Source organism: Ostrea edulis, chromosome 10 (assembly GCF_947568905.1).
Source record: "Ostrea edulis chromosome 10, xbOstEdul1.1, whole genome shotgun sequence".
NCBI classification, from domain to species: domain Eukaryota; kingdom Metazoa; phylum Mollusca; class Bivalvia; order Ostreida; family Ostreidae; genus Ostrea; species Ostrea edulis.
In genome coordinates, this window is record NC_079173.1 from 23445685 (window position 1) to 23470684 (window position 25000).

At 34.3% G+C, this 25000-nt stretch overlaps 2 protein-coding genes across 3 annotated transcripts in view; one reads left to right on the forward strand and one right to left on the reverse strand.

Annotated features, from left to right (window-relative positions):
* The window catches only part of LOC125665575 (zinc finger MYND domain-containing protein 11-like), a 28120-nt gene extending 17989 nt beyond the window's left edge, over nt 1-10131 (forward strand). For both annotated transcript variants that reach the window (XM_048898283.2, XM_048898284.2), the window contains 5 exons: nt 1425-1633; nt 1912-2007; nt 2254-2547; nt 4237-4422; nt 4955-10131. In XM_048898283.2, coding sequence (XP_048754240.1) covers nt 1425-1633; nt 1912-2007; nt 2254-2547; nt 4237-4422; nt 4955-5077 — 908 coding nt within the window. In that variant the 3' untranslated portion in view covers nt 5078-10131. The remainder of the gene's footprint in view (nt 1-1424; nt 1634-1911; nt 2008-2253; nt 2548-4236; nt 4423-4954) is intronic.
* A 2486-nt stretch (nt 10132-12617) lies between these two features.
* LOC125665574 (glycine--tRNA ligase-like) overlaps nt 12618-25000 on the reverse strand; it is a 26123-nt gene continuing 13740 nt past the window's right edge. Inside the window, 8 exon segments of the mRNA XM_056152307.1 lie at nt 12618-13185; nt 14889-14918; nt 14920-15077; nt 17940-18033; nt 18402-18511; nt 20445-20530; nt 21040-21184; nt 21827-21935. Coding sequence (XP_056008282.1) covers nt 13072-13185; nt 14889-14918; nt 14920-15077; nt 17940-18033; nt 18402-18511; nt 20445-20530; nt 21040-21184; nt 21827-21935 — 846 coding nt within the window. The 3' untranslated portion in view covers nt 12618-13071.

The following is a 25000-nucleotide window of genomic DNA, read 5'->3' on the forward strand; positions in this document are numbered from 1 at the left end:
GGTAAGTTACTGATTTAGAGGGCAACACACTACATAATATCACATCTGTCATCCAGTAAGTTACTGATTTAGAGGGCGACACTCTACATAATATCAGATCTATCAGCTTTGAAATTTGACACAGATAGTGTAAGCACTTAACCAAGTATTTACTCGTGTAATTTCACAGGAGAATCAGAGAAAAAATTCTTAAGTTAAGATTTTCTCCTAAACTTTTTTCCTCATTTATGTTTACATAGGTTTTTTATTGAGACATGATTTGATGAGTTGTTCAGTATTAAGAATGGTGGCGTTCCGACATGTGTATAGGATTGTTTTTATGCCCCTGCCATGAAAAATAGCAGAAACATGGAGCGTTTCACTTTTTCATCCTGTCATTCCATCATAACTCAGTGCCTGTTCATTATCTCTGCTACAGATGGTGTATCCTTCTGAAATTTGGTTTATAGATATATCATGAGAATATCACATTTGGTTCTGTTTGAATAATTTTTGACAGATATGAATTCCTCTCAAAGTTCCCTTGGAATTAGACAATTTCAAACAATTCATAGCTTCTACTCATAATCTCAGTCATACACAGACATTTTGAATTAAACTTTGGGATATAAATATACATTATATATCATGAGAATATGCAGGTCAAGTGACTATGAAATTTTGGTAAGATGATTTTTGGCAGAGTTATATCCCTTGGACTAAGAAATTTTTTTCTCTTGACACATTCAATTCTTTTAAAATTTTCACATGTTTATTTTAAACATTATAATATGGCAGGCTACCCAATAGGTAAACAGGAAGTGATATGTTTCTTAACCTCAATGTCATGTGATTTGTCTGTTTACTTTAATGTGTGGTATTGCATACTTGAACAGGGGGAAATTTGTGGTGTGCGAGCAGTGATTTTTTTTAGGCCCATTTTGGGTCAGAATTTCGGCCCTTTCCCCTCCTAAAAATTGCCAATTTTTTCCCTATTTAGTTAGCATTTTTCCCAATAACAAAATTATGAAAGGAAAACATATTTGAAAAAATAAATATTCATTGTGAATGATATACATAAGACTTAACAAAGAGTTATGGGAATGATGATATGGATAGAATATTTGAAAATTTTAGAAGGTTAAAGAAAATTAGATGTATAAAATAAAGATAATATAATGTTTGATATGATTTTAAAACTTCTTTACGATGAAATTGATTATCCCCAATTTGACTGAAATGTTGACCATTTTTCCCAATTCGAAAGCCACAGGACCCTTGTAAAAAAATGTAGAAAAATCACTGGCGAGTCAACCTTTAATTGGATGGATTCGGCTGATGAATGACAATTGTAATTCAGTAAAAATGTATGAAGTATTTTTAAATGGAGCAGGAACTATGGATTATTTTCCTGGATTCATCATTCGGTTTAATTCTATTTCAAGGTTTTGTGAAAGCTTGTGAAGAACTGGCAAGACATCAGAAGTTGCTGGCGGAAAAGCGATTAACAGATGAGACTTCGGACTCGGAGAGTCCTGGAGAAAGTGAGAATGGACCAGAGAGAATGGAAGAGGAGGAAGAAGAGGAGGATACTAGTCCTCTGGAAGTAAGCTCCACCAGCGTCAGTCCAATGAAGAAACGGATCTGTCTCAAGGTGAGGACACTTCTCCACATAAGTGAAACTCGGGAGAGGATCAAGCTTCCCTCCAGTTCCTTTGATTTAATGATTCATATGGATCAGATAGAAAAAAGAATTGACCACTATCGGAACAAAAAATGCTTCTTTTATATCCCCTGTAAAGAAAGTTTGGGGAATGGATAGGGGAGTCACGATCTCCATCCATTTGACTGTTCACCTATCTGCCCACTTTATCCAAAATATTTTGTCGTGATCTCAAAATTGTAATCACTTTTCAAATGCCTCTTTTCCAGGCCCCAACACCAGAGGATAGTAACTTGGTGACCTCTAGTGAGGACAAAGTTTCCAAAGTAATAACCCTGAATGCCTCCAGCCAGACCATCTCCAAGGTCAGCATCACCAGAGCTCAACAGCTCTATCGTGTATATGTATTCTAACTTCTGCGTGTATGACATCACAGTGGACTACTTTGTATGAGTTCACAGTTTGATGAAGGTTCAGTGTATGGGCCATCCTCCATTGAGGAATTTTCAAAGAAATATTTTCCTTTTTTTAAATATAGTTTTACTTGAAAATTAACAAAATGTGAAAATTTATGGGTTATTGAAATATAACACTTTCTGAATATACTACAGCTAACCAAAAGTCAGAGTATTCAAACCGACCAAGAAACAAAACCAGACTCAACCGATTCCAAAGCAGAACCAGCTCTACAGATGCAGTGCAGTCCTGATGCTTCTGATGCCAAGAGTGGAGACGAGGAGGCCCCCCTGCTGACCCCCAGTATTGAGGCCAACGGAGGGAAATCAGCAGAGATTGCATGTAACTGTAGTGAGAAATATGAAAAGGAAATAAGTGACCTCAAAGCCAAGTTGGAGAATAGCCATCAGGATGATAAAGAAAAGGCTCTAGAAGAACTCTCTGATCGGGTAGGTGGAGATTAAGTAGAGAGAATAGGACGTGTTAAGGATGTGATTAAGAAATATATAGTATATGATGTATAACAAATTGGTATGTACCACAATAGACAATTATGTACTGTAAACCGACTTTTATCTACGACAACTTTATTTCATGATTCACTAGGAATGAACTGGTTCGTTGCGGCTAATTTTCGTGACCAAGATAATCTTAAATGTACAAGAAACATGAAAGGTCTGGTTTGCGGCAGAATATTCATTTGGGACACAAGTTTGTCAGATATGGCGAGTCCCGCAAAAGCGTCATGGACTCTGAGTAAAAATTAAAAATTTTACTTAGAAACCCTGATATTGTGTGTTAATTAAAACTCGTAGTAGGAAAAATCTAGGTAAACTGTTATGCTCTAGTGAACCGAGATAATACCACCAAGTTCACAGTGTCCCAATCCGACTTGTTTGTTTAGCGTCAGTCAGTTAGATGCGAATTAGAATATAAAATTATTAGATAAGATGCAAAATGAAGAACATTTTGCCACTGGAAGTTACATGTATTTATTTTTACATGTATTTCTTATTTATTTAGTTATTTTACAAATCGGGATCTATATTTAACTATAAGTGTTAGTCTTCTGGTAGCCATTTTTAATGGATCGAAAGTAGTGTAGTTTGTCAACTTTGGACGAGTTTGGTAGGTTTTACAGATCATTGGCAAACAAAACTAGTACGTACATGTATCTATTTTATCACAATAATAATTTGATTAAAATGCTGTTAAATATTGAATAGGGTTGTTGTACATGATGATAGGAGAAATTCTGTTTGCGTGGACAATTAATCGTCCGAGGCCAAGTTGCAAATGATTAAATAAATTTTAAAATTGATATGTTTTGTACTGCTTCCATTTTAATTGTCTTATATAAAAAAGAATCATTAAATATTCATGGGACTCATCAAATTTTCGTGGGCCTCAAGCTGCTTATAACCACGAGTCTGGGACTCGTGTTCAATAATTTCTAGTGACGACCCTGAGAAGCTGGTTTACAGTATTTACAGCAATTTTACAGCAATTTTACATAATATCACTTCTGGTTCACTTGTTGTTAGTCAAATCTGAACATGTTGAATAGTGCTAGGATTCTGAACAGATGCAGATGTAGAGAAATTGTGTATAGAATCTTTAAAGCAACGTCATTAATGTTTTAACATCACATAGCATGCATTACAAGTTTTCTTTGAATTTCGATATAAAGAAACTCACTATGACAGGCACAGTGATCAATGGTGTCTTCAATTTAACACTGCCATTGAATATGTCTGGTGCCATTGAATACTGTATAGCAGGAAATAAACTCACGGAGTTAATTTTCGCTGAAACAAAATTTCCATGAATTCAACATTCAGTGAATTAATCTTTCATATTGATAAGAAATAAATTGAAGGATATTAAGATTTGTTTACCGGGAATTAAACGGACTGTGATTTGTTGCTAAATGAAAAAATCGATTTTTTTCGACCACCATATTAACCTGCTATACAGTATGTCTGCTGCCATTGAATATGTCTGCTGTCATTGAATATGTGTCCTGTCATTGAATATGTCTGCTGTCATTGAATATGTCTGCAATATAGAAACATGATGCAAAAGCCACACCAGTCCTTCATTGGCATCATTTTAAAGCATGAATTTTATTTTTAAAGCTCCAAAAAGACTTTGAGGAGGACAAGCAGCAAGCAGTCTCACGGGCAATGGCAAACATGAACCGTGAAATTGAACGCACAAAGCAGTCAACCGAGGAGAAGTGTAAGAAGGAGTATATGGAGGAAATGAAGAAACTGGCAGCTAAACACAAAGATGCAATATCAGCAACCAAGAGAAAACAGTGGGTGAGTCAGGGATGAACGTTAGGCAGAAGGGGTAGGGGATCTCAAAATTTAGTGACGTTCAACTAAAAACTTAATGACTGTGTGTAGTTATTTTTAGTTTGCTTACACAGTTTGCTTCAAGATTTTTGGCTGTGTGGCAATACATTTGAAATGAGTTCTTATTTTCTGAGTTGTGTATGGACGGTCAATGTGTTTGAGGAAAATCACACATCTGGTTGAAACCAAATTTTTTATACACTTATTTATTTACCCAAATAATTCCTTTGAAAATCAATGGGCAACATGAAAATATCTTTTCCATAATGACCCCTAATTTTGTGTTTCAGTCTTAATCTTCTACATTTTGTTCCTATTTATGTTTTTGTGCTTGTAAGGTCTTGTGCGAGTCTGTGAGAGAGGAAGTATGTATGTAAATTGAAATAATGTAATACAAACAATTTTTTTAAAAAAGTTTATTGTGGACCCTTTAGATTCATTTTAACTTGCGGTTTTATTGATTTTAATGAAATAATTGATACGGAATATTTTTCAGTGCTACAATTGTGAAGAAGAGGCGATGTATCATTGTTGTTGGAACACGTCGTACTGTTCTGTTAAATGTCAGCAAGAGCATTGGCATAAAGAGCATAAGCGTGTTTGTCGACGAAAACGGTAGCCATCGGAGAAAATCATTCGCCAGTCCAAAGAGAAGTTCACAGTTTCACGAAAACATCAAGTAACATGTATATGTAGCTTGTGGATGTTGTGCATTCATAAGTCATGCAGAAACCATTGCTAGGAGTGTCAGGAACCACTGAAGACCTGTCAGCATCAGACTTGACTTTGTCCACCAGTCACTATTATATTTAGTAGTCATCTTATTGACATGCACAGTGGAACTTGTCAAACAAGACAACTGTGCAGTCCCAAACTTTGTTTCATTCGTGCATAGATGTACATTTCTACACCAAACTTGAATTCTTGTTGTCGCAATGATTAAATGTGTATGGATTTTGCATGGATGTTCTTGGAAATAAACTATATGTGTAGTTTTCTATCTCATAGCCATGGTGATGGTAAGCATTCTATGAACTCTCAATATCTAAATATCTAAGAGTTCAGGTTGACAAGTTTTTGTAAAAAAAAATTTAGACAAAGCTTTACCACAATTGAAGTTTTTAGATACATTTATTTACAAACAGAGTGAATTTTAAGCCAGTTTGGCTGTTTTTGTTGGAGATCTGCTTTTTGTGAGAGCTAATTTAAGATTGATAATTTGTTTGTTGCATTGTATATAAAGACTGTAGAATGAGTATGTAGTAGAAGGCTTAGATATTCAAAATGAAAATGACTTCCACATTGTCACTGCAGCTGAGCGGGAATATGCCGTATAGCTGGGTTTTTTCTTTGGTGATTTTTTTTTAGCTCAGACGTATAGAAATGATTTTAGTGGAATATATTTTCCTGGGCATGGAGTTCAAAAACATGAAACTCAATAAGCAGTGTATTACTATGTTTTACTGTTGTCATAAACAACTTGTATTAGATGTACCTCCCAAGTTGAAGACTACTTCATACGTCTGCTATACAGAGTTATCTTTCTTGCTAAAATATATATTGTGATTGCAGACACATGTAGATGCAAATTTAGTTCTTTAAAAATTTGACAAACCACTGAAATAAACCAAAATTAATACCCCACGGAAAAAACCGCTATACAGCTCATGTACATCAAGATTTGATATTTACAATGAGCATCAAACTTCATTTTCTTCTCTTGTAAGTTCCAAATTCATGTACATGCAATGGGACTGAATGTATTATTACATGTTGAAACCTACAGACGAGGCTGTACTTTACAGTGGTCTTGTTGATTTAGGGATGGAAACCATTCCAACAGCATTCGATGTAGGCCAACAACTAAATCAACTATTAACCAAAAAAATACTGGTCTTAAAATTCTGTTTGTTTCTCTGTTTATCACAGTCCTCTTCTGGGGTCACTAAATGGACTGGAACTTTCTTGTAGATATTTTGATTTACTGGTACCTATAACAAACACTTTCTGTTAAGTTTGAATAGTTTTGTATTCTGATTTCCCAGTATGAAAATATTACTCCGAACATGTAAATGTTGTGTAAATATAGATTTTAAATTGATTTACATAGATTTCAACCTTATATCAATAAAGATATTTTAGATTGTATTTTATGTGGGTTAGATAGTGCTGGGTATAAAACAATAGAAATCCAATTGATATGGTTACTGAGGCCTGACTGTAAAGTTAATAATGTACGCATTACGATGACAAGAAACTAAATGGCAACATGGTTTTAAAATGATTTTTTATTTGCTTTTTATGAACATTTTTGCTGTAGCATGATCGACATAAAACCCTATCACCTTCATTTTCTGCTTTATTTGTCAATGTGTCTGTAATGTTCCGATCTGGTGAACATTTATGTTTGTTAACTTGAGGAGTGCACCCAATTACATGGATTGTGTACCTAGAAAATCTTGTTCAGATTTGTTTTTTGTGAGATTGGCTCAAGAATAGATTTATTTTTTTATATAAAAATTTCATGAATATTCAGGATATTGATAATTCTCCAAGGATTCATGTAAACTATTTCAGTCAATTCAATAGACATTAAAATAATTATAATAAAAAATAAACAAAATGATCTACTGTGGAGCAGTAATAACCAGGGTTTAATGAGCTACTAAAGTCAGTGAATCCAGGTGTATTCAGAAGTATACAATTGTATCCGCCGCAGCGCGTGATGGTCTCAAAATGATTTAGAGCAATATTTTTTCTATAGCTAAGTGTAGATATTTCTGTGTGTAAGAAACTGTACTTCAGATGTTGCTGCTCCGCTTGATATGTTATAACGCTGTTGTGTGCATTACGATATTGATTTTATGATTACATACATGTAGATGTAAATAATTGTACGTAGTCCTACTATTTTGTCCTCTTTTTTTTATTTCTGAAGTATGAAATATCCTCTTTCTCCCTTGTCAGAGTAATATAAGTACTGTAAAAGTAATATAAGTAAGTAAAAGTGGTTATTCACATGTGGGAGAAATTTACACTTATTACGTGGTCATGTGATAAACGCGTAAATTTACCCCGCACGTATAATTATAAACATTTGATATGATATACATGTATATTCAGTTACTGCGTATTTTCTCCCCACGCGTAATGTTGGACGTGGGGGGAAATGCGTCCTTAACTCCCAGCGTTAATAATCACTTTTACAATTGTAGCTTGGAAATAAAATTTCGTTATTTATTTTTTTGTATGATATATGATTACGATGAATAGTTACTTATTCCATGCATATTATGATAGGCATGTAGTATTTACTTTAATAGTATATTTATAATATCATATTGCCAGAATGAAAAACACACACGTGACTCTGATTTCAGAGCTCATTGCAGTGTCTTATGAAGTTGAACGCTGAAGTTACAAGGAAACAGCGAATGCAATTATGATACAGCAATAGTCATGTTTTTATAAAATGTTTACACTGAAAACTGTTTCATTTTTATGTTGAATAGGATATCTTGCACATTGCTAGCAAAGTTTGTAAGAAAGTTCTGTCTTGCAGCTAGCTGGTTAAGGGCATCCCCCCTCCCTCGTTGAAATCCTGAAAAGTGAATTTCTCATTGGTAATATTGTAAGGACTTCAAAGTGTTAGGAATGAGTTTGCTTGCTACATGTCCTAAAAAGCAGGGACTATGGTTTTCTTTTTTTTTTTCTTACGGGTGTGTTAGTTGAAGCAGCTGGTATAAGAAATCTTATACCATTTTATATTTGTAATTTAATAGTTTTTTTTAGAATGTATATATATACATAATTATATGTATATATATATATATATATATATATATATACCTGAATGTAAAATTAGCTCCCATTAAGTTCGGAATCCGTACTAAATAAACTGGTCTTTGTGAGCAAATTTTGAGTGGTGCCAGTAAAACTAGTCATTGTCGGCAAATCTCGGCATCAAATGTGTTCTGTTGGATATAGATTGAAGAAATTTACCAGTAAAATAAAATAGAACATGCATCATGTATTTCTTGCATGTGGTAGGGAAAAAAAAGATAGTATACTAACATTATACTTCTTAATTATTTAAAAGATAGCATGCACTATAACTTAATTCCTGTGAAATTTGTTTCATGTAGGTTTCATGCTCAAACAATAACTTGCATGTGTGGAGTGAGAAATTTTTCCAAGGAGGAATCTAGCCTTGATGAGTTTGTAGTTTTTCACACATTGAATTGCACTAAAGTAGGCACATGTACTAATATATTATCATCACATAATATTTACAATTTCATTGTTTTTGTCTTTGATATCTTTACCAGCTGCGATGATCGCCATTTCCTCATGAATGCTATGTAGTTGTGAACAATGCGCGTATGAATCTTAATAAATATACAACATAGTACATCTATTTTAACGGCTGGGAATATTCCAACAAAATTGAAGGTAGAATGTAAATATAAAAAATGAATTTCATCTTTGAAGTACATGAAGGTATGAACTAGCATGCTTCTTGGAAGTGTGCCGGCGTGAAGTGTAACAGTTCATACCCTCATGAATATTCATAAATTAGGTGTTCATTACCATAAATACTAGCCCCCAGTCCCACTCATTACTTGGGTGTGCATTTTTCAGTAAAGTGTATGTTCTCAGACTGACAGATTTTTTTGCAAAGTGCAGTTAAGGTCATTAGTTAATTTTTTATTATATTTTTTTTGGTGCCCAGTGACTTTTTACTTTTAGTTATTTTATACTTGCTTTGTATTTCTCATTCAATCATATACATACAAGTAGGTACGTACTTCAAATTGAAAACAAAAATTAACAATTTATTTCGCTCGCATATAATCATGTGAAGTGGGTCAATTTTCCCAGGATCATGCATATATGATTTGGTTTTCTTTATCGTTTTGTTTTGATACAAGTGGATTGATTTTATATGTGATGAGGGTCTCATTATACCCCAGAAATTTGAAATTCTTAGAGACTGGAAATTTTTTTCATACTTAAATTCTTCGTGACAAAACATTTACGACCAGTTTTACACCATTTCTAGTTTGATGTTGGAAATACATGTATCAGTTTTTGCATTTTGATTGGGAACATCACTTATGGTGCACCCAGTGTAAAAAGTACACTATAAGAACACTGCTTATATTTCTACAAGTGATTTACTATACACACACACTCTCTTAATATAAACTGCACTTTTCAAAGTTCATAAATCTAGGGGGTTTTATGTTGGCATCACTAATGAATGTCATCAATGTCAATATCCACGACTTTTTGAATTAAACATTAATTTCATAGGTTAGTATATTTTGCCCTACCTAGTTGTTTTAACTGTGTATTAATCAGATTTTAATTTGTACATTACTTTAGAAGATAGTGTTTAACTGCATTAAAAATTTGAACACATTTGTATGTGGTTTGCTCTGTTGATATTACCGGTTATGTTATTTAAGAAATTCACCTGTCTTTTATCTCTGGGTATATAATGTTTGTTAGGCGCGATGTTGTACAACAAGAAATGTACAGGCCATTCATATAACCTGTTTACATTTTATATTTCACGTTTTCATGATCATATTAGATGAAATATATTCATAATTATGAATTAACCATTGTATTTAAATGATGACATGCAGAATAAATATTTTAAAAATATCTTGTTATGAGTATGAAACGTGATGAAGAGCCCAGTTTGTCTTTATGGAGTCTGGTTGATAAAAATCAAAACATAATGAAACATTTTTCTTTGCACTGAAATGCATACTGTATTAGCAGAATTTTTAGTGAGAATTTGAGGAGTTACTCTACATCGTCATAATGACGGACTGCCTTTTAAAACATGGATGAAAATATGAATATTGGCAATATTTGTCTATTCATTCAAATATCAATGCCTAGCTGAGTAGCTCAGTAGGTTAGCACATCGACTGATGAACTGTAGATCTAGGGTTTGAATCCAGCAAGTTTTTTTTTTAATTTTGTTCAGATTGACATGGTTTTAAATTTTTATTAGTCTAGATTGCTTTTTACCAAAAATGCATTTTTGGACTAAATGAAATAAATTTGAAAGTTTTCAACTTCAAAATATTGTTGCAATCACATCCTCCACTTTTCATCCATATCAAATTTCTCTGGTGTAGCATTTCTCCCTAATGTTGGTATTATTAGCGAGGGTGTTGAGATTGCTAAAACTGAATATCGCTAACTTTATTCCATATTGGAGGTAATAGTAATCTTTCCTGGAATTATGAAGTACATCTAGCCAAAAAAAACTCTTGCTAAATATATTGATATACCCATTTTATAAGGAAAAATTGCTAAATTGTTGTCTCGCTAAAAATTCCACTTGTTTGGTATCCCAGCCCACTAGAAATTGACAGAATTGCATCCAGAATCATTGCTGCAGAAAATGAGAAGACCAGTGGCAAATGAATCTAAGTGAATGAGAGGTCAGTGCAGGGTAGCCGACTAGTAAACATGTACACGTAGTTCATTGAAGTTTCACTCGAGATGAATTTTCTGATGGAATAACCAAAGGAAATGTGTTGCCACCTTTTCAGCTCACCTGAGCCAAAGGCTCAAGTGAGATTTTCTGATCAAAATCCCCCCCCCCCCCCCCCCCCCAAAAAAACTTTTCACATTTTCTTCTTCTCCAGGACCACTGGGCCAATTTCAACCAAACTTGGCACAGAGCATCCTTGGGTGAAGGAGATTCATGTTTGTTTAAAGGGGAGATAATCACAAAATCATCTCGAGAAGCACTGGGCCAGGAAAGTACAAATTTACATGACAGCTTCCTGACATAGTGGAGATTCAAGTTTGTTAAAATCATGACCCCTGAGGAGTATGATGGGGCCACAATAGGGGATCAAAGTTTTACATACAAATATATAGGGAAAATCTTCTCAAGAAACAGAGCCAGAAAAGATTTTATCTACATGGAAACTTCCTTACATAGTACAGATTCAAGTTTGTAAAAATCATGGTCCCTGTGGATAGGGTGGGGCCACAATAGGGGATCAAAGTTTTACATAGAAATTTATAAGAAGAATCTTCAAAAATCTTCTCAAGAACCATTGGGCCAGAGAAGTTTACATTTACACAAAAGCTTCCTGACAGTGCAGATTCAAGTTTGGGTGGGGCCACAATAGGGATTAAAGATTTACATGTGAATATATAGAGAAAATCTTCTCAAGAACCACTAAGCCAGAAAAGTTTATATCTACATGAAAATTTCCTAACATAGTACAGATTCAAGTTTGTAAAAAGCAAAAGCATGCATGGTCCCTGGGGTAGGGTGGGGCCACAATAGGGGATCAAAGTTTTACACACAAAAAATATGTAATGAAAATTTTTAAAAATCTTCTTCTCAAGAACCACTGGGCCAAGGAAGTTTACCTTTGCATGAAAGCTTTCTGACATAGTACAGATTCAAGCTTGTAAAAAGTATGCCCCCCCCCCCTGGGGCCACAATAGGAATCAAAGTTTTACATGCCAATATGTTGGAAAATCTTTAAATATGGGCCAAGGTGACTCAGGTGAGCGATGTGACCTGTTTAAGGGGGTACTCTACATCATCTTAATGGCCGACTTCTTTCAAAAACATGGAGGAAAAAAATCAATATCGGCAATATTTGACTTTTCCTTTTCAATTTAAATACCTAGCCAAGAAGCTCAGTTGGTTAGCATACCGATTGGTGAACAGTAGGTCGCAGGTTCGAGTCCAGCAGGGGTTTAATTTTTTTTCAAATTATCTTCTACTAAAACTATTTTTTGACAAAATAAAGTAAATTTGAAAATCTTCCAACTTCAAAATATTGTTGTACATATCCTCCACTTTTCATCTACATCAAATTTCTCTGGTGTAGCATACCTCCTTAAAGATGCTAGACATACAAAAACACATAAAACAGAAGTATACTCTGTTTTCTAAGTCGTATCTGGAAGAACCAACTATGACTTTCACTTCTAACGACAGGTGCTTAGTGAAAAAGTCACAACATATGTTAAATGCTTTAGGTTGGACATGGTACCAACACTAAGAATTAAACCCAATCTTCTGGTTGAATGGGCTATATATACCTCTAGCAGTTGCATCATTAATAGTCACGGCATACCTTCTGTATTCACAAAGGAAACCAATCTTTTTAAATTTTTATTGATTCTTCATAAATTAAATGAGTTTTTTCAGATATAAAGACAGATGACAATAATATTCAGTGCATGAGGTATTGTATATACATCGTAATACAAGTCTACACATCAGAGCCCCTAAACTACACGGAGGAGAGAGTAGACAAATTTGCTAATATACATAAAAAATCTAATACAAAACTCGCTTAGTAACTTTGTGATCAGCTGTAGTATCAGAAATAAAGTCATTTCAAATACTTGCTTTCCAAATTGTTCCTTCTGATGAAAGTTTTACAAGTTCAGACTAGCTTGTCTAAATCCTTCACCAGTAATATCTAGCACTTCGCTATGGTGGTCTTTTTTTGAAGAAAAAAAATTTAAAAAGTGAATAAATGACAACTTGCACATGAAAGTTATCTGACATGATCAGGATAAAAGTTTTAATTGTCATAGGAATTGCCTTCACTTGTCCTTGGTTGTCTCCTGTTGTTCAAATAAAGGGTAATTATTGAGGACATCTTCCCAGGTTCTTTGTCCTGTCGACAAGCTCTTCACAATTAAAGGAATCTCCTCCAACTAAAAGGAAAAATTGATCAAAATCAGGTTAATTCATAAAAATATAGCTGTTTTCGAAACCAGTGCAATACCGAGCAAAGCTCAGAAGGGTCAAAGGCACGTCTGCGAAGCAAGGTTCTATAGGTAACATGTATGTAAAAGAAAAAAAATAAATCAACAAATGAATAGAGATAATCTCCACATATGTTCACTGAAAATTTTGTGATCCATATGGGTGCCGCCATTTTGTTTTTTTCATTAATTGCGTCTACATTTATTCATGTTTTAATTTTGAAAACCGAAAATACAAGACTGACGTGCAATTGAAATTCAAACCCTTAATTTGTTAAAAATGAATAGTATAATTATTAATGTTACAGTTTTTAGCCAATCTGAATCATCAAATAGAAAAACAGTAATATGACGAAATAGATGAACGAGTTCATGAGTTTTTTTAAAGTAAAAATATACAATAAAAAATATATTTGCACTTATGTTTATACCACTTTGAATTTCTTGATTAATTTTGTTTAGTTTTAACTGCCTTTTAAATTGCAAACGGGATGCATTGCTATTATTTATAACTGTTTGAGAAAAAAAAGTCAAGGCTAAATGTGACATCACAACGCACGGTTTACGTCCGCTGGTGTTATATTCCCCGCATTAAATGAATAGGCAGATCCTGTAGTTATCCTCATATATCCCCCTTAAATATTTAGATGTTACTGGGTGTTTAGCGCAAGGAGAATTTCATAATAATATGTATTTTAATTGAATTATAATTTACCATACTTAACGGAATTATTATCATCACTTGGGACACGCCAATGACCATTTCATGCTTTGCTCGTCCAACAGTCACAACGTATATACATATCGAGAAAAGTTTAAGGTATTCAATGTATAATGACCATATTTAATATCTAATAAATGGATGGTGGAATATTTGTAGTATCATTTTGAAGGGTTCATCAAATAAAAATAATCCACCATAGGAATTTTCAAATTTGTTTACTGCTTGATTTATTTCACCTAGAATTTAACATTGAAGTATATGGGAAAAGCATGCATTATTACAATATTTAAAAACAAATTATATTTTCATACTAATCTCTTGGTAGAAAGTTACATACACTTTCTTTTATGAAAATATGAAATAAAATTAATCATTGACCACACACATTCTTTTTGGAAAATTAGATTTTTCTTATTTTTACAAAGGGCAGACAACTCCTCCAAAAAAGTCTTAAGTGCAAAAAGGTCAGCTTCTAATCATTTACCAGTCGTGTGAATTTCAGCTGCTTCACTTTCATCATTATTTAACAATAAACTTTTATGTTGATCTAAATCCTTCAACATTGTTCATTATCCTTTCATCATACATGGAATACCTCAGGATAATTCAGAACTTCTGTTACTATACCTAATAACTTAAATGCATATCATTAAAAAACCATCCCCTAAACCCTTTTAAGCTATCATTCACATTTCACTACCCCCCCCCCCCCCCCACCCCCCACCACCACCACCTCAGTGACTTGTACTCTGTGAGGAAATACTTTTGACAGTTATTATGTTTAACCAATGAAATTCTTTGACTTACTGGTATTCTCTGGGTATAACCAATGAAATCCTTCAATTTACAATGCTCTCTGGGTTTAACCAATGAAATCCTTGACTTACTGTTGTTTTCTGGGTTTAACCAATGAAATCCTTCGACTTACCGGTGCTCGGATTTGTTTCATGGAGTCTCGTTTCTCGCAGTGTAGCCGTGGTGAGGGCATTCAATGTGTCGAAGTCTATGGTTACACCATATGGTATAGCAATAGCATCTGTCCTAGCATAGCGCTTTCCTATCGAGCCACTGCTATCGTCCACACGATGGGAGACGTCATTCTGAGTCAAGGTATGGGCTGGAAAGGTTCAAAAAGATATCTACAGTATTCTACAGACGTCAAGATTTTTCAAAATGGGAGTTAAAGTCCTTGAAAATTAGTGTCTGGATTTTTTAAAGGTAGCAGGGGGCAGTTTCGTACTATAGGCTATAGGCTCTTTTTACCTCGTTAATTTTAATATTATTAGTATGCTGTAGTTTTCAATGGAATTCATTTCAAATGATTAGATCTGTTAAATAAAAGACCAAAAATAACAAGATGTACTGTGAACAATGCTCACTAAGAATACACCCCCCCCCCCCCCCCCCCCCCCCCCCCCCGCTTACCCAATCTCCCAAAGGGTGTTGTTAATAGGTATAAATTACCTCTTTCCTGAGTGTCAAAATATGATATGCCTTTGTAGAAGAAAATGGAAGATATAGTCCAAACACAAATCCATATGGCATAAACCTATAATATTGACCTTAAGATCAAAGGTCAGAGTCATAAAAAGGTCATGAATGTACATGACACATAGTCTCATGGTGATACACCCATGTCTTATGGTATGACTATGTCAAAACCCTATAATCAATTTTGACCTTGAGGTCAAAGTTCAAGGTCATATAGAGGTCATGAAGGTACTCGACACATCGTGATATACTCATGTGTCAAATATGATATGCCTATGTCAAAGAACAAAGAAGTCATGGCCCTGACATGAATCCATTGTAAAAACCTTTAATTTTGACCTTGAGGTCAAGGTCATATGGAGGTCATGAAGGTACATGACACATCGTCTCATGGTGATACACTCATGTGTCAAATATGGTATGCCTATGTCAAAGAACAAAGAAGTTATGGCCCGGACACGAATCCATTGTAAAAAACCTTTAATTTTGACCTTGAGGTCAAGGGTCAAGGTCATATAAAGGCCATGAAGGTACTCGACACATCGTCTCATGGTGATCTACCTGTGTGCCAAATATGGTATGCCTAAGTCAAAGATGATGCATAAAAAATTTGTATCATCTAATAGCAGTCGGTTGTTATGATGACGCGAGAAAATCTCGCTAAGTAAATATCCACATATGGTAGAAGAAATAAATGGTACTGTCAATTTTTTGTTTTGTCATCGTTACCAACATCAGAAATTTAACCTAATAACGTATGATTTTGGTAATTGGATATTCTTTTGCAACATTCTGAAAAATAATCTTTAAATCAGGCAGATATTTTTGTACCAGAAATGAGTCATCTTTAGGATCACTATTTGTATGCAAGAGTTGCCCAAGTAACGCATAATTTTTGTAACTTCTTCTGAAGAGTTCCAAAATTTTATAGCTCCGATATCCCACATCGAATTGCGTAGCCTTGACCCAAGAGTGAATTCATACAATGTCAAAACCAGGCCTGGGGTCAATTACATAGCAATGTAATGAATTACATTACCATTACTAAAAAAATTAACATTACCATTACCCCTATTACATTACATTTCACTTGAGAGTGCATTACATTACATTGCACATTACATAACAGTATAAAAGAAATGGCAGAAAATTCATTTCTTTATAATGATTTATGAATTTTAAATATACAATGACATAAGTACAAGAATTTTCATCAATGTTAGGAAACACATCTAAGTTATTTGTTGCATTTGATCAATGTTCAAATTGGTCAAGTATATTCTCCATGTTAACTGCTCAATGTTTAATTCAAGATTGAAAATTTGACTCAGACAGAAAGAACAATTTCTATAAAAAAAAAAAAAAAAAAAAAAAAAAAGTCCACAACAGTCTACTTTGAAACCTTACAAATAGCTCTAGGGAACATTCAAAAAATATTAGAAATGTTCACTTACTATACCTAAGGTATTAGAACTTAAATGTTGTTCATTAAATACTGTTCATTCTTAAAGACAACATACATGAATTTGATCTTTTTGTTCACGAGGTCTAAAAGCCAATCACTAATATAATGAATTAATCTAAACCTTCAAAATATCATCAAATATTTAAAGTAATGTAAATGTAGTGGAATGTATTAATTGATTGATTGATTAAATATTGTTTAACGTCCCTCTCGAGAATACTTCATTCATATGGAGACGTCACCACTGCCGGTAAAGGGCTGCAAAATTTAGGCCTATGCTCGGCACTTATGGCCATTGAGCAGGGAGGGATCTTTATCATGCCACATCTGCTGTGACACGGGACCTCGGTTTTCGCGGTCTCATCCGAAGGACCGCCCCATTTAGTCGCCTCTTACAACAAGCAAGGGGTACTGAGGACCTATTTTAACCCGGCTCCCCACGAGTATATTTTCTACAAATAACGCATACATCACCATCACTTGTAATGCAAAATTGGCCCATCACACATAACACCTCCGCTACACTGAAATTGACTGTCATTACATTACTGCTACCATTACACATTACCATTATCCCAGGCCTGGTCAAAACAATTTTAATTCATAGTGCTAAGGGGCGAGATCAGAAGATCGATGTCGGATAAAAATCTAAATTCATATAGTTAGGAGGAGGGGGATAAAATATCCCGTAAGTTTCTGTCATCCGACATCGATGCACTTGAGTGGAAAAAGAAAAAAGACAAGCGATTGTTAAAAACCACATAATAATATTACATTTTAAATGAACATTTAATAGTTTTTTGTACAATTTCATTTGTGAAAAAACAGTAGAAAAGGCACACAGTGTCATTTATAATCGCATGTTTTTACTTTTTCATCAATTAGTTTCAACATTCATCATTTACTTTTAAGGGGGGGGGGGGGGGGGGGGCCTTAGTGAAAACTAGGTTAATTTATTTTTTTGTCAGACATTGAACTTTTGATCTCACCCCTAAATAAAAGGGAAAACACCAGCATACTTACAGAGTTCTTTTACAAATGGTACAAAGCTGTCTTTATTACTGAGAGGAAGTACTGAGCACTTGTACGGGGCAATTATCGCAGGAAGTGAAAAGAACTGCAAGAAATCATGGTAGATTTTTTTTAAAAATGAAATAAAAACTCTACAGCTACATATAAATCACAGCTGGAGGAGTAAGAATTGTCAACATCCCTGTATTGGCCAATAGAGGGGAGATAACTACTGTAACAGCCATTAGAGGGGAGATAACTCCTGTAACAGCCATTAGAGGGGATATCACTCCTGTAACGATCATAAGAGGGGAGATAACTCCTGAAACAACCATTAGAGGGGAGATAACTCCTGTAATGGCCATTAGAGGGGAGATAAATCTTCCCTCTACAAGAACACTAAAAGTGGTGTACAGGTAATAAATATACTACAGACAAGAGAAGCAGGATATCTATATGTATATAAACACTTACTGATCGCTGTTCATCACCGTCTCGTATTTTGAAGTTGTGTTCAAACATTGAGTACATGACTCGACCAATTCCAAAGGACGGTTCTATCACAGATGGTACGAACTCTTCAACTGTAAATAAAAGCAGATCGTAACAAAGGACCTGTTGTTTCTCGCCAGTGTGAGATCGACTTTACCCATGTGAGACAGCCATGTGAGATTTTTCTGTCTGACATTATCACCAGTGTGAGATCGACTTTACCCATGTGAGATTTTTCTGTCTCGCACTGCTGTGACATCATTGATTGTGATGTCATATGTTTTCTATGATTTACGTTACACGGTGAAGTAAATTATTTTGTTTTGATTTAATTAAATTTCAATTTGATATAGCTTTCTGTACAGAGAGAGTGTGTATAATTCAAGTGATGTAGCTATAATACATTGTCACGTGATTCTGTTTTTAAATCATAAAAAAAAAGGCAATGTCGAACAATTAACAATGCATGTAAACAAACACATTCAGATTCTATAAGATCTTATTGAAACAATTCTGGGCCCTGGAGGGTAATAAACATACATGTTAAAGATTAAAAGTGACTCAGGTGACCTAAAAATGTGGAGTAAACATTTGCTCAGTTGTATCAATAATAGATAATTGACATCATCCACTTAAATTTTTCTTGATGACAAAGTAGAAAAACCTATTGATTCTAGTGATGTTCTCTCCTTTTAGGGTATTTAATCAGTGAACGAACCTCATCCTCACACATTCTACAGATTCTTCTATTTCAAGTGTGAGTGTTAACACTTTCAAATCTTCCATTTTCAATTCTGAGACTCTTGAAACTCTTTACAAATTAAATATTTTTTAATGCTAAAATTTTATTGACATAGAAATGTGTTTAAAATTTTTCTGACAAACAACCTTCTCTTTTCTTATAATTAGTAGCAGACAAATGACAAAAATTAGTTTTAACTCCAAGTGAACTGTTTGTTCATGCATGTTTGTTTGTAAAGCAAACACCTGTCTAATTCGACAATCACAGAGACACATTTAGTACAGTGAAACCTGTCTAATCCGACATTCACTGGGACACATTAAGTACAGTGAATCATGTCTAATCCGACAATCACAGGGAGACATTAAGTACAGTGAAACCTGTCTAATTTGACCATCACAGAGAGACGTTTAGTACAGTGAAACCTGTTTAATCCAACAATCACAGAGAGACATTTAGTACAGTGAAACCTGTCTAATCCGACAATCACAGGGAGATACATTAAGTACAGTGAAACCTGTCTAATCCGACAATCACAGGGAGACATTAAGTACAGTGAAACCTGTCTAATTTGACCATCACAGAGAGACGTTTAGTACAGTGAAACCTGTTTAATCCAACAATCACAGAGAGACATTTAGTACAGTGAAACCTGTCTAATCCGACAATCACAGGGAGATACATTAAGTACAGTGAAACCTGTCTAATCTGATATACACCCCAGGGCTCAAAATTAACATATGCCCATCAGTCTGTGATGGGTTAAAAGTCTGGCGGACTGACTGACATTTGTTTTATCCAACATGTCTAATCCAACATTAAGTACAGTGAAACCTGTCTAATTTGACATTCACTGGGAAACATTAAGTACAGTGAAACCTGTCTAATCCAATATTAAGTACAGTGAAACCTGTCTAATCCAACATACACAGAGACAAAATTTTTGTCGGTATACATAATTTGTCGCAATAAACAGTATTAAAACGATGATAATATAAGAATGAAAATAAAGGTGAGAATGCCCAGTAAAATGGATTGCACAGGTGTTGGTTGAGACAGTTTTCACTGTATGTATGAGGGTGGGTAAATGATGTAACATGACTATGTACACGAAAACTACAGCTTGGAACACATCAAATTTTCCTGATAAACGATTGGGGAGACTTCAATGGAAGAGGTTTGTGGCTAATAAACTGTGAATTACCCCAAAGAAATATCTCAAATAAATTGGTCAAATATTACAGTCAATCCTTAAATATGGACTCAGAAGACATTGTACCTACCGTGGACTTTTTTCTTGTAGCGCTTGACGGCCACCATGTCTGGTTTCAGTGTGAAGGTTTGTTCACCTACTTGTATCTGAGATTCACTGAGTAAGAGACAGATAATAAATTGTACAAGAATATATTTGTATTCTACAATATTATAGTCTTCATATCATATTCTTCCTGAAGAAAAAAATATTTTTGAAAACGTGGCTATATCTACTTCTGGAAAAGGGCTCAAAATACATGTAAACATTTTTTCACGAGTGATGTTTCTCGCGAAATTACGCAATAATAATACGCGTATATTTAGGAATTTACAGTAATTCTACCCTAAAAATGCTAGAACACTGGGCATCTATTTGTTTTCCACATATCGGACTTCATGTGTTGAAATATCTTCGAGTTGCTTTTTATTGATTTCTTTGTTGAATGGAAACAACACTAAAACTCAAAGACATTCCAACATATGAAATTTCAAAATTTAAAGTACATGTAATACTATCTGAAGCTAACTTTTTAATCTTGTGGTATGTACATTAAAAGCTTAATCTCTCTCACTATATTTTTTCATGTTACATATAACAGAAGTCGGCTAGAAAACCTCCCTCACCCAGTGCTGGCCATTTCCTGCTCTATTCTATCACAGTCTGCCGCAGTGACACCAGCAAGGTATTCCCCGATGGCTTTAGCATCCTTCTTGAAAACTTTACCCAGAGTTCCTTTGTTAGACGTGCATTCAACTACATCCACTTCCTTGTATATCGTGTTAAGGATCCTTGCTTATTTAGAGAAACACTCTGACACTAAGTGATGAAAACACTGAAGCGTAAAACTTTAAAACCCTCTCACAGACCCACAGTTGGATCCAATTGGAATCTATGCTAAATGCATATGCTGATATATTGTACTTTTAACTTGTAGTTCCTGGAAGATACTGTCATGTAAAATTGAAGCCCCTATTGTGGCCCCGTTCTAATTAGCGCAGTCATACTTTGAACGATCTGGAATCTGGCACAGGAGATTGCTTGCATTTTAATCCATCTAGATTTAAATACTGAAATATGACATTGACAACCATTTCGTTACTTTAAACAGAACAGCAAATGCTCCGTTTTTGGTAATGATTATGCCAACAGGTTTTACTGAAAAACTGGATCGTACTAGTTTGCAACAAACATGTATTCATTGTCTATGATGAAAGCAATGTCAATGATTTCAAAAGAAATAAGAGAAAAGATTGAGTGAATGTAAATATTACAAGATATGAATTATTTCCTTTACCCACACCCTCGTCTCCTGTCTCACACAACATGTTCTTCCTGTCAAGGCTCTGTGGCCCGTCATCTAACCGAGTTTCTCTATACATACATTCCTGTCTTAGAATTTAAAAAAGGATATGGGTTCCTGGAGCCTTTTCTCAGCTACGAGTCGGACTCCAGTTGCCTTTGAGTGCTGGTTCAAGTCATAGCAGGATCTGTCTGCACATCCTACACACTCCACCCAACCCTGAAGTAAAACACAATAACAAAAAGTACTATAGAATTATAAACTCTTACCAGCAAGAGGCTAAAAATTAGATTTCTGACCGAAGTTTTCTGTAAATCTCCATACTGTCTATCGGAATATCTCCGTTATATATATATATCATTATTAGTTATATTGTTATTTTCGGGGTTTTAATTTTTCTTTATTACATATATATATATAATAGCTATTTGTGAGTTTAAAAAATGTTTTAAATGTTCAAATATTTAAATTTATATTTTTGATTACGGAGACCATAAAAACATGTTGAAAATTTGAACAATGATAAATACTGTTAATAATGAGAAGGTAGCCCTATCAATACAAGGCATTATTCTTCTCCGGGGCCTTCCGAAATACAAGCAACATACACATAGCGATACGTACAATAAAAAATAAGCATATAAAGATAGATTCCGTGATTATATACAACGTATAACAAAGTGGTATTTAAGACAAGTATGGAGGTCATATTCATGATATAGAAAAGGTATATGTAGTGCACGAGGAAATAGTTAACGAAAATGCATACATACATTTAAAAATAATGACGGCTAATCATAAATGTTTCTACATTTCTTCTAAAAACAGTAAGAGACGGTGATAATTTTATATTCAAAGGTAACACATTAGATACATGACATTGTATGCCTTTGCATTCAAGAGCGTTGTTTGATGTTTTGGTGAACAAAGATTATAATTTAATTTGGTACACAGGGAGTAGAAATCATGAGTTTGAAAGAAAACAAGAGGCCCAAGGGCCTAGAATCGCTCTTCTGATAAATTGTACACCCTCACCATTTCTATTTTTAGCCTCTTAGTATTTTAAATCTTTAGTTAAATCCTAAGAATTCAAAAAAAGTAGGTCAAGGTGACCTACTTTTTGGTTTACACATTTTGAGAACCCAAGAAATATCAACTGACAAAGTTTGATGATTTTAAGCCAATTAGTATCTGAATATTGAAATATAGCTGTCAAATTCCAATCGTAGGTCATGGTGACCTACTTTTTGGTCAGCGAACTCCGAACATGCAAGACCCAACAACTGACAAAGTTTGATGACTGTAGGTCAAATAGTATCTGAATTATATAAATATAGATGTCCAATTCCAAAAGTAGGTCAAGTTGACCTACTTTTTGATCGAAACCCTTCGAACATGCAAGACCCAACAACTGACAAAGTTTGATGACTGTAGGTCAAATAGTATCTGAAATATATAAATATAGCCATCAAATTCCAAAAGTAGGTCAAGGTGACCTACTTTTTGGTCGACACACTCCGTAGACTCAAGATGCATCAACTGTCAAAGTTTGATGATTGTAGGTCAATTAGTGATGAAATATATAAATATAACTGTCAAATGCCAAAAGTAGGTCACAGTGACCTACTTTTTGGTCGATACACTCCGAAGACTCAAGATGCATCAACTGACAAAGTTCGATGATTGTAGGTCAAATAGTTTCTGAAATATAGTAATTTAGCTGTCAACGGTCACGGTGACCTACTTTTTGGTCGACACAAACCGAAGACTGAAGACGCATCAACTGACAAAGTTTGATGATCCTAGGTTTTACAGTGCCCAAAATATGCATCTAAAATTGAAAATTTGAATATCTGCAAAATTCAAAAAGTAGGTCACTGTGACCTACTTTTTTTATAAATATGTTTCAAGGCCTCAAGATGCATCAACTTACAAGATTTGATGATTCTAAACCTCTCGGTATTTGAAATAACAACTTAAAATATATCTATAAATGATAAGCCATAAAATTCAGAAAGTAGGTCACGGTGACCTATTTTTCAGTTGACGCATTTCAAGGTCCCATGATCCACCAACTGACAAGTTTTGATGATCATAGGCTTCAAAGTGTCCAAGATATGCATCAAAATTAATTTTAAAATAAATACCTGCAAAATTCAAAAAGTAGGTCACCGTGACCTACTTTTGAGACAACTTGACACAAGGTCCTAAGATGCATCAACTGTCAAAATTTGATGATCCTAGTCCTTATAATGACTAAAATATCAAAGATTTAAGGAAATATAAATTTAGGTCAACTTTGAAGTGACCTTGAGACCACGCCCTTTGACACAGGGTAATGCCTTGAACAATTTTTAATCTACAACATATCCTCATCCTTATGTGTAAGTTTGGTGATAATCTGCCCAGTGGTTCTTGAGAAGAAGATTTTTTAGCAACCACTACTTTTGTTTGTATTTTCCTGATTATCTCCCCTTGTTAAAGGGTCACATCCCTCTATTTAGTATGTATGAAACCCCTTGGTCCAATGATACCCTGTAACAAATTTGAAAAAAATTGGCCAAGGGGTTCTTGAGTTATAGCCCTTTTTCTAAAAAGTTTACGCACACCGCACAAATGGCCATAGCATTAGCTCTTTGAGCCTTCGGCTCAGAAGAGCTAAAAAATCTTGTAGATATTCAGAGCTCATACCATTACAAGTTTTGTACAGTAGAATACACGTCATTAATTCACATTTAACCATCCTTAGTCTTAACCTTTCATACAAGTGTTTTGATGGCTATTGTCATGATCGATTTAAGTACACTTAATTTGTAAATAGTGTTTGATTATGATATTTCTATAATGTTATTGAAAAGAATTTCGTGTGTGTGTGTCAATAACTTACTAAAAATTATCCAAATCATTTCCATTAACAAGGTATATTGAACTATTTTTTTTTTGTATAAGAATTGAGAAAACGTCATCAGACACAGATCCAAGACGCAACGTTAAATCTTGCACTCGCAAAACATACCAACTTCATTACTTCATACCACAAAAAATATATGTGATACATGGATATAATTACTATATATAGAAAGTACATACCCTACATAGGATTAGGACATAAAATTGCCAACTTGACCCTTAGTGTACCTTCTTTGTATTTTCCTAGTCCAGTGGTTTTTGAGAAGAAGATTTTACCTATGTAAATCTTTGATCCCTTATTGTGGCCACATCCTACCCCTGGGGGTCATGATTTTAACAAACTTGAATCTGAAAGCCCTGTGGTTCTTGAGATT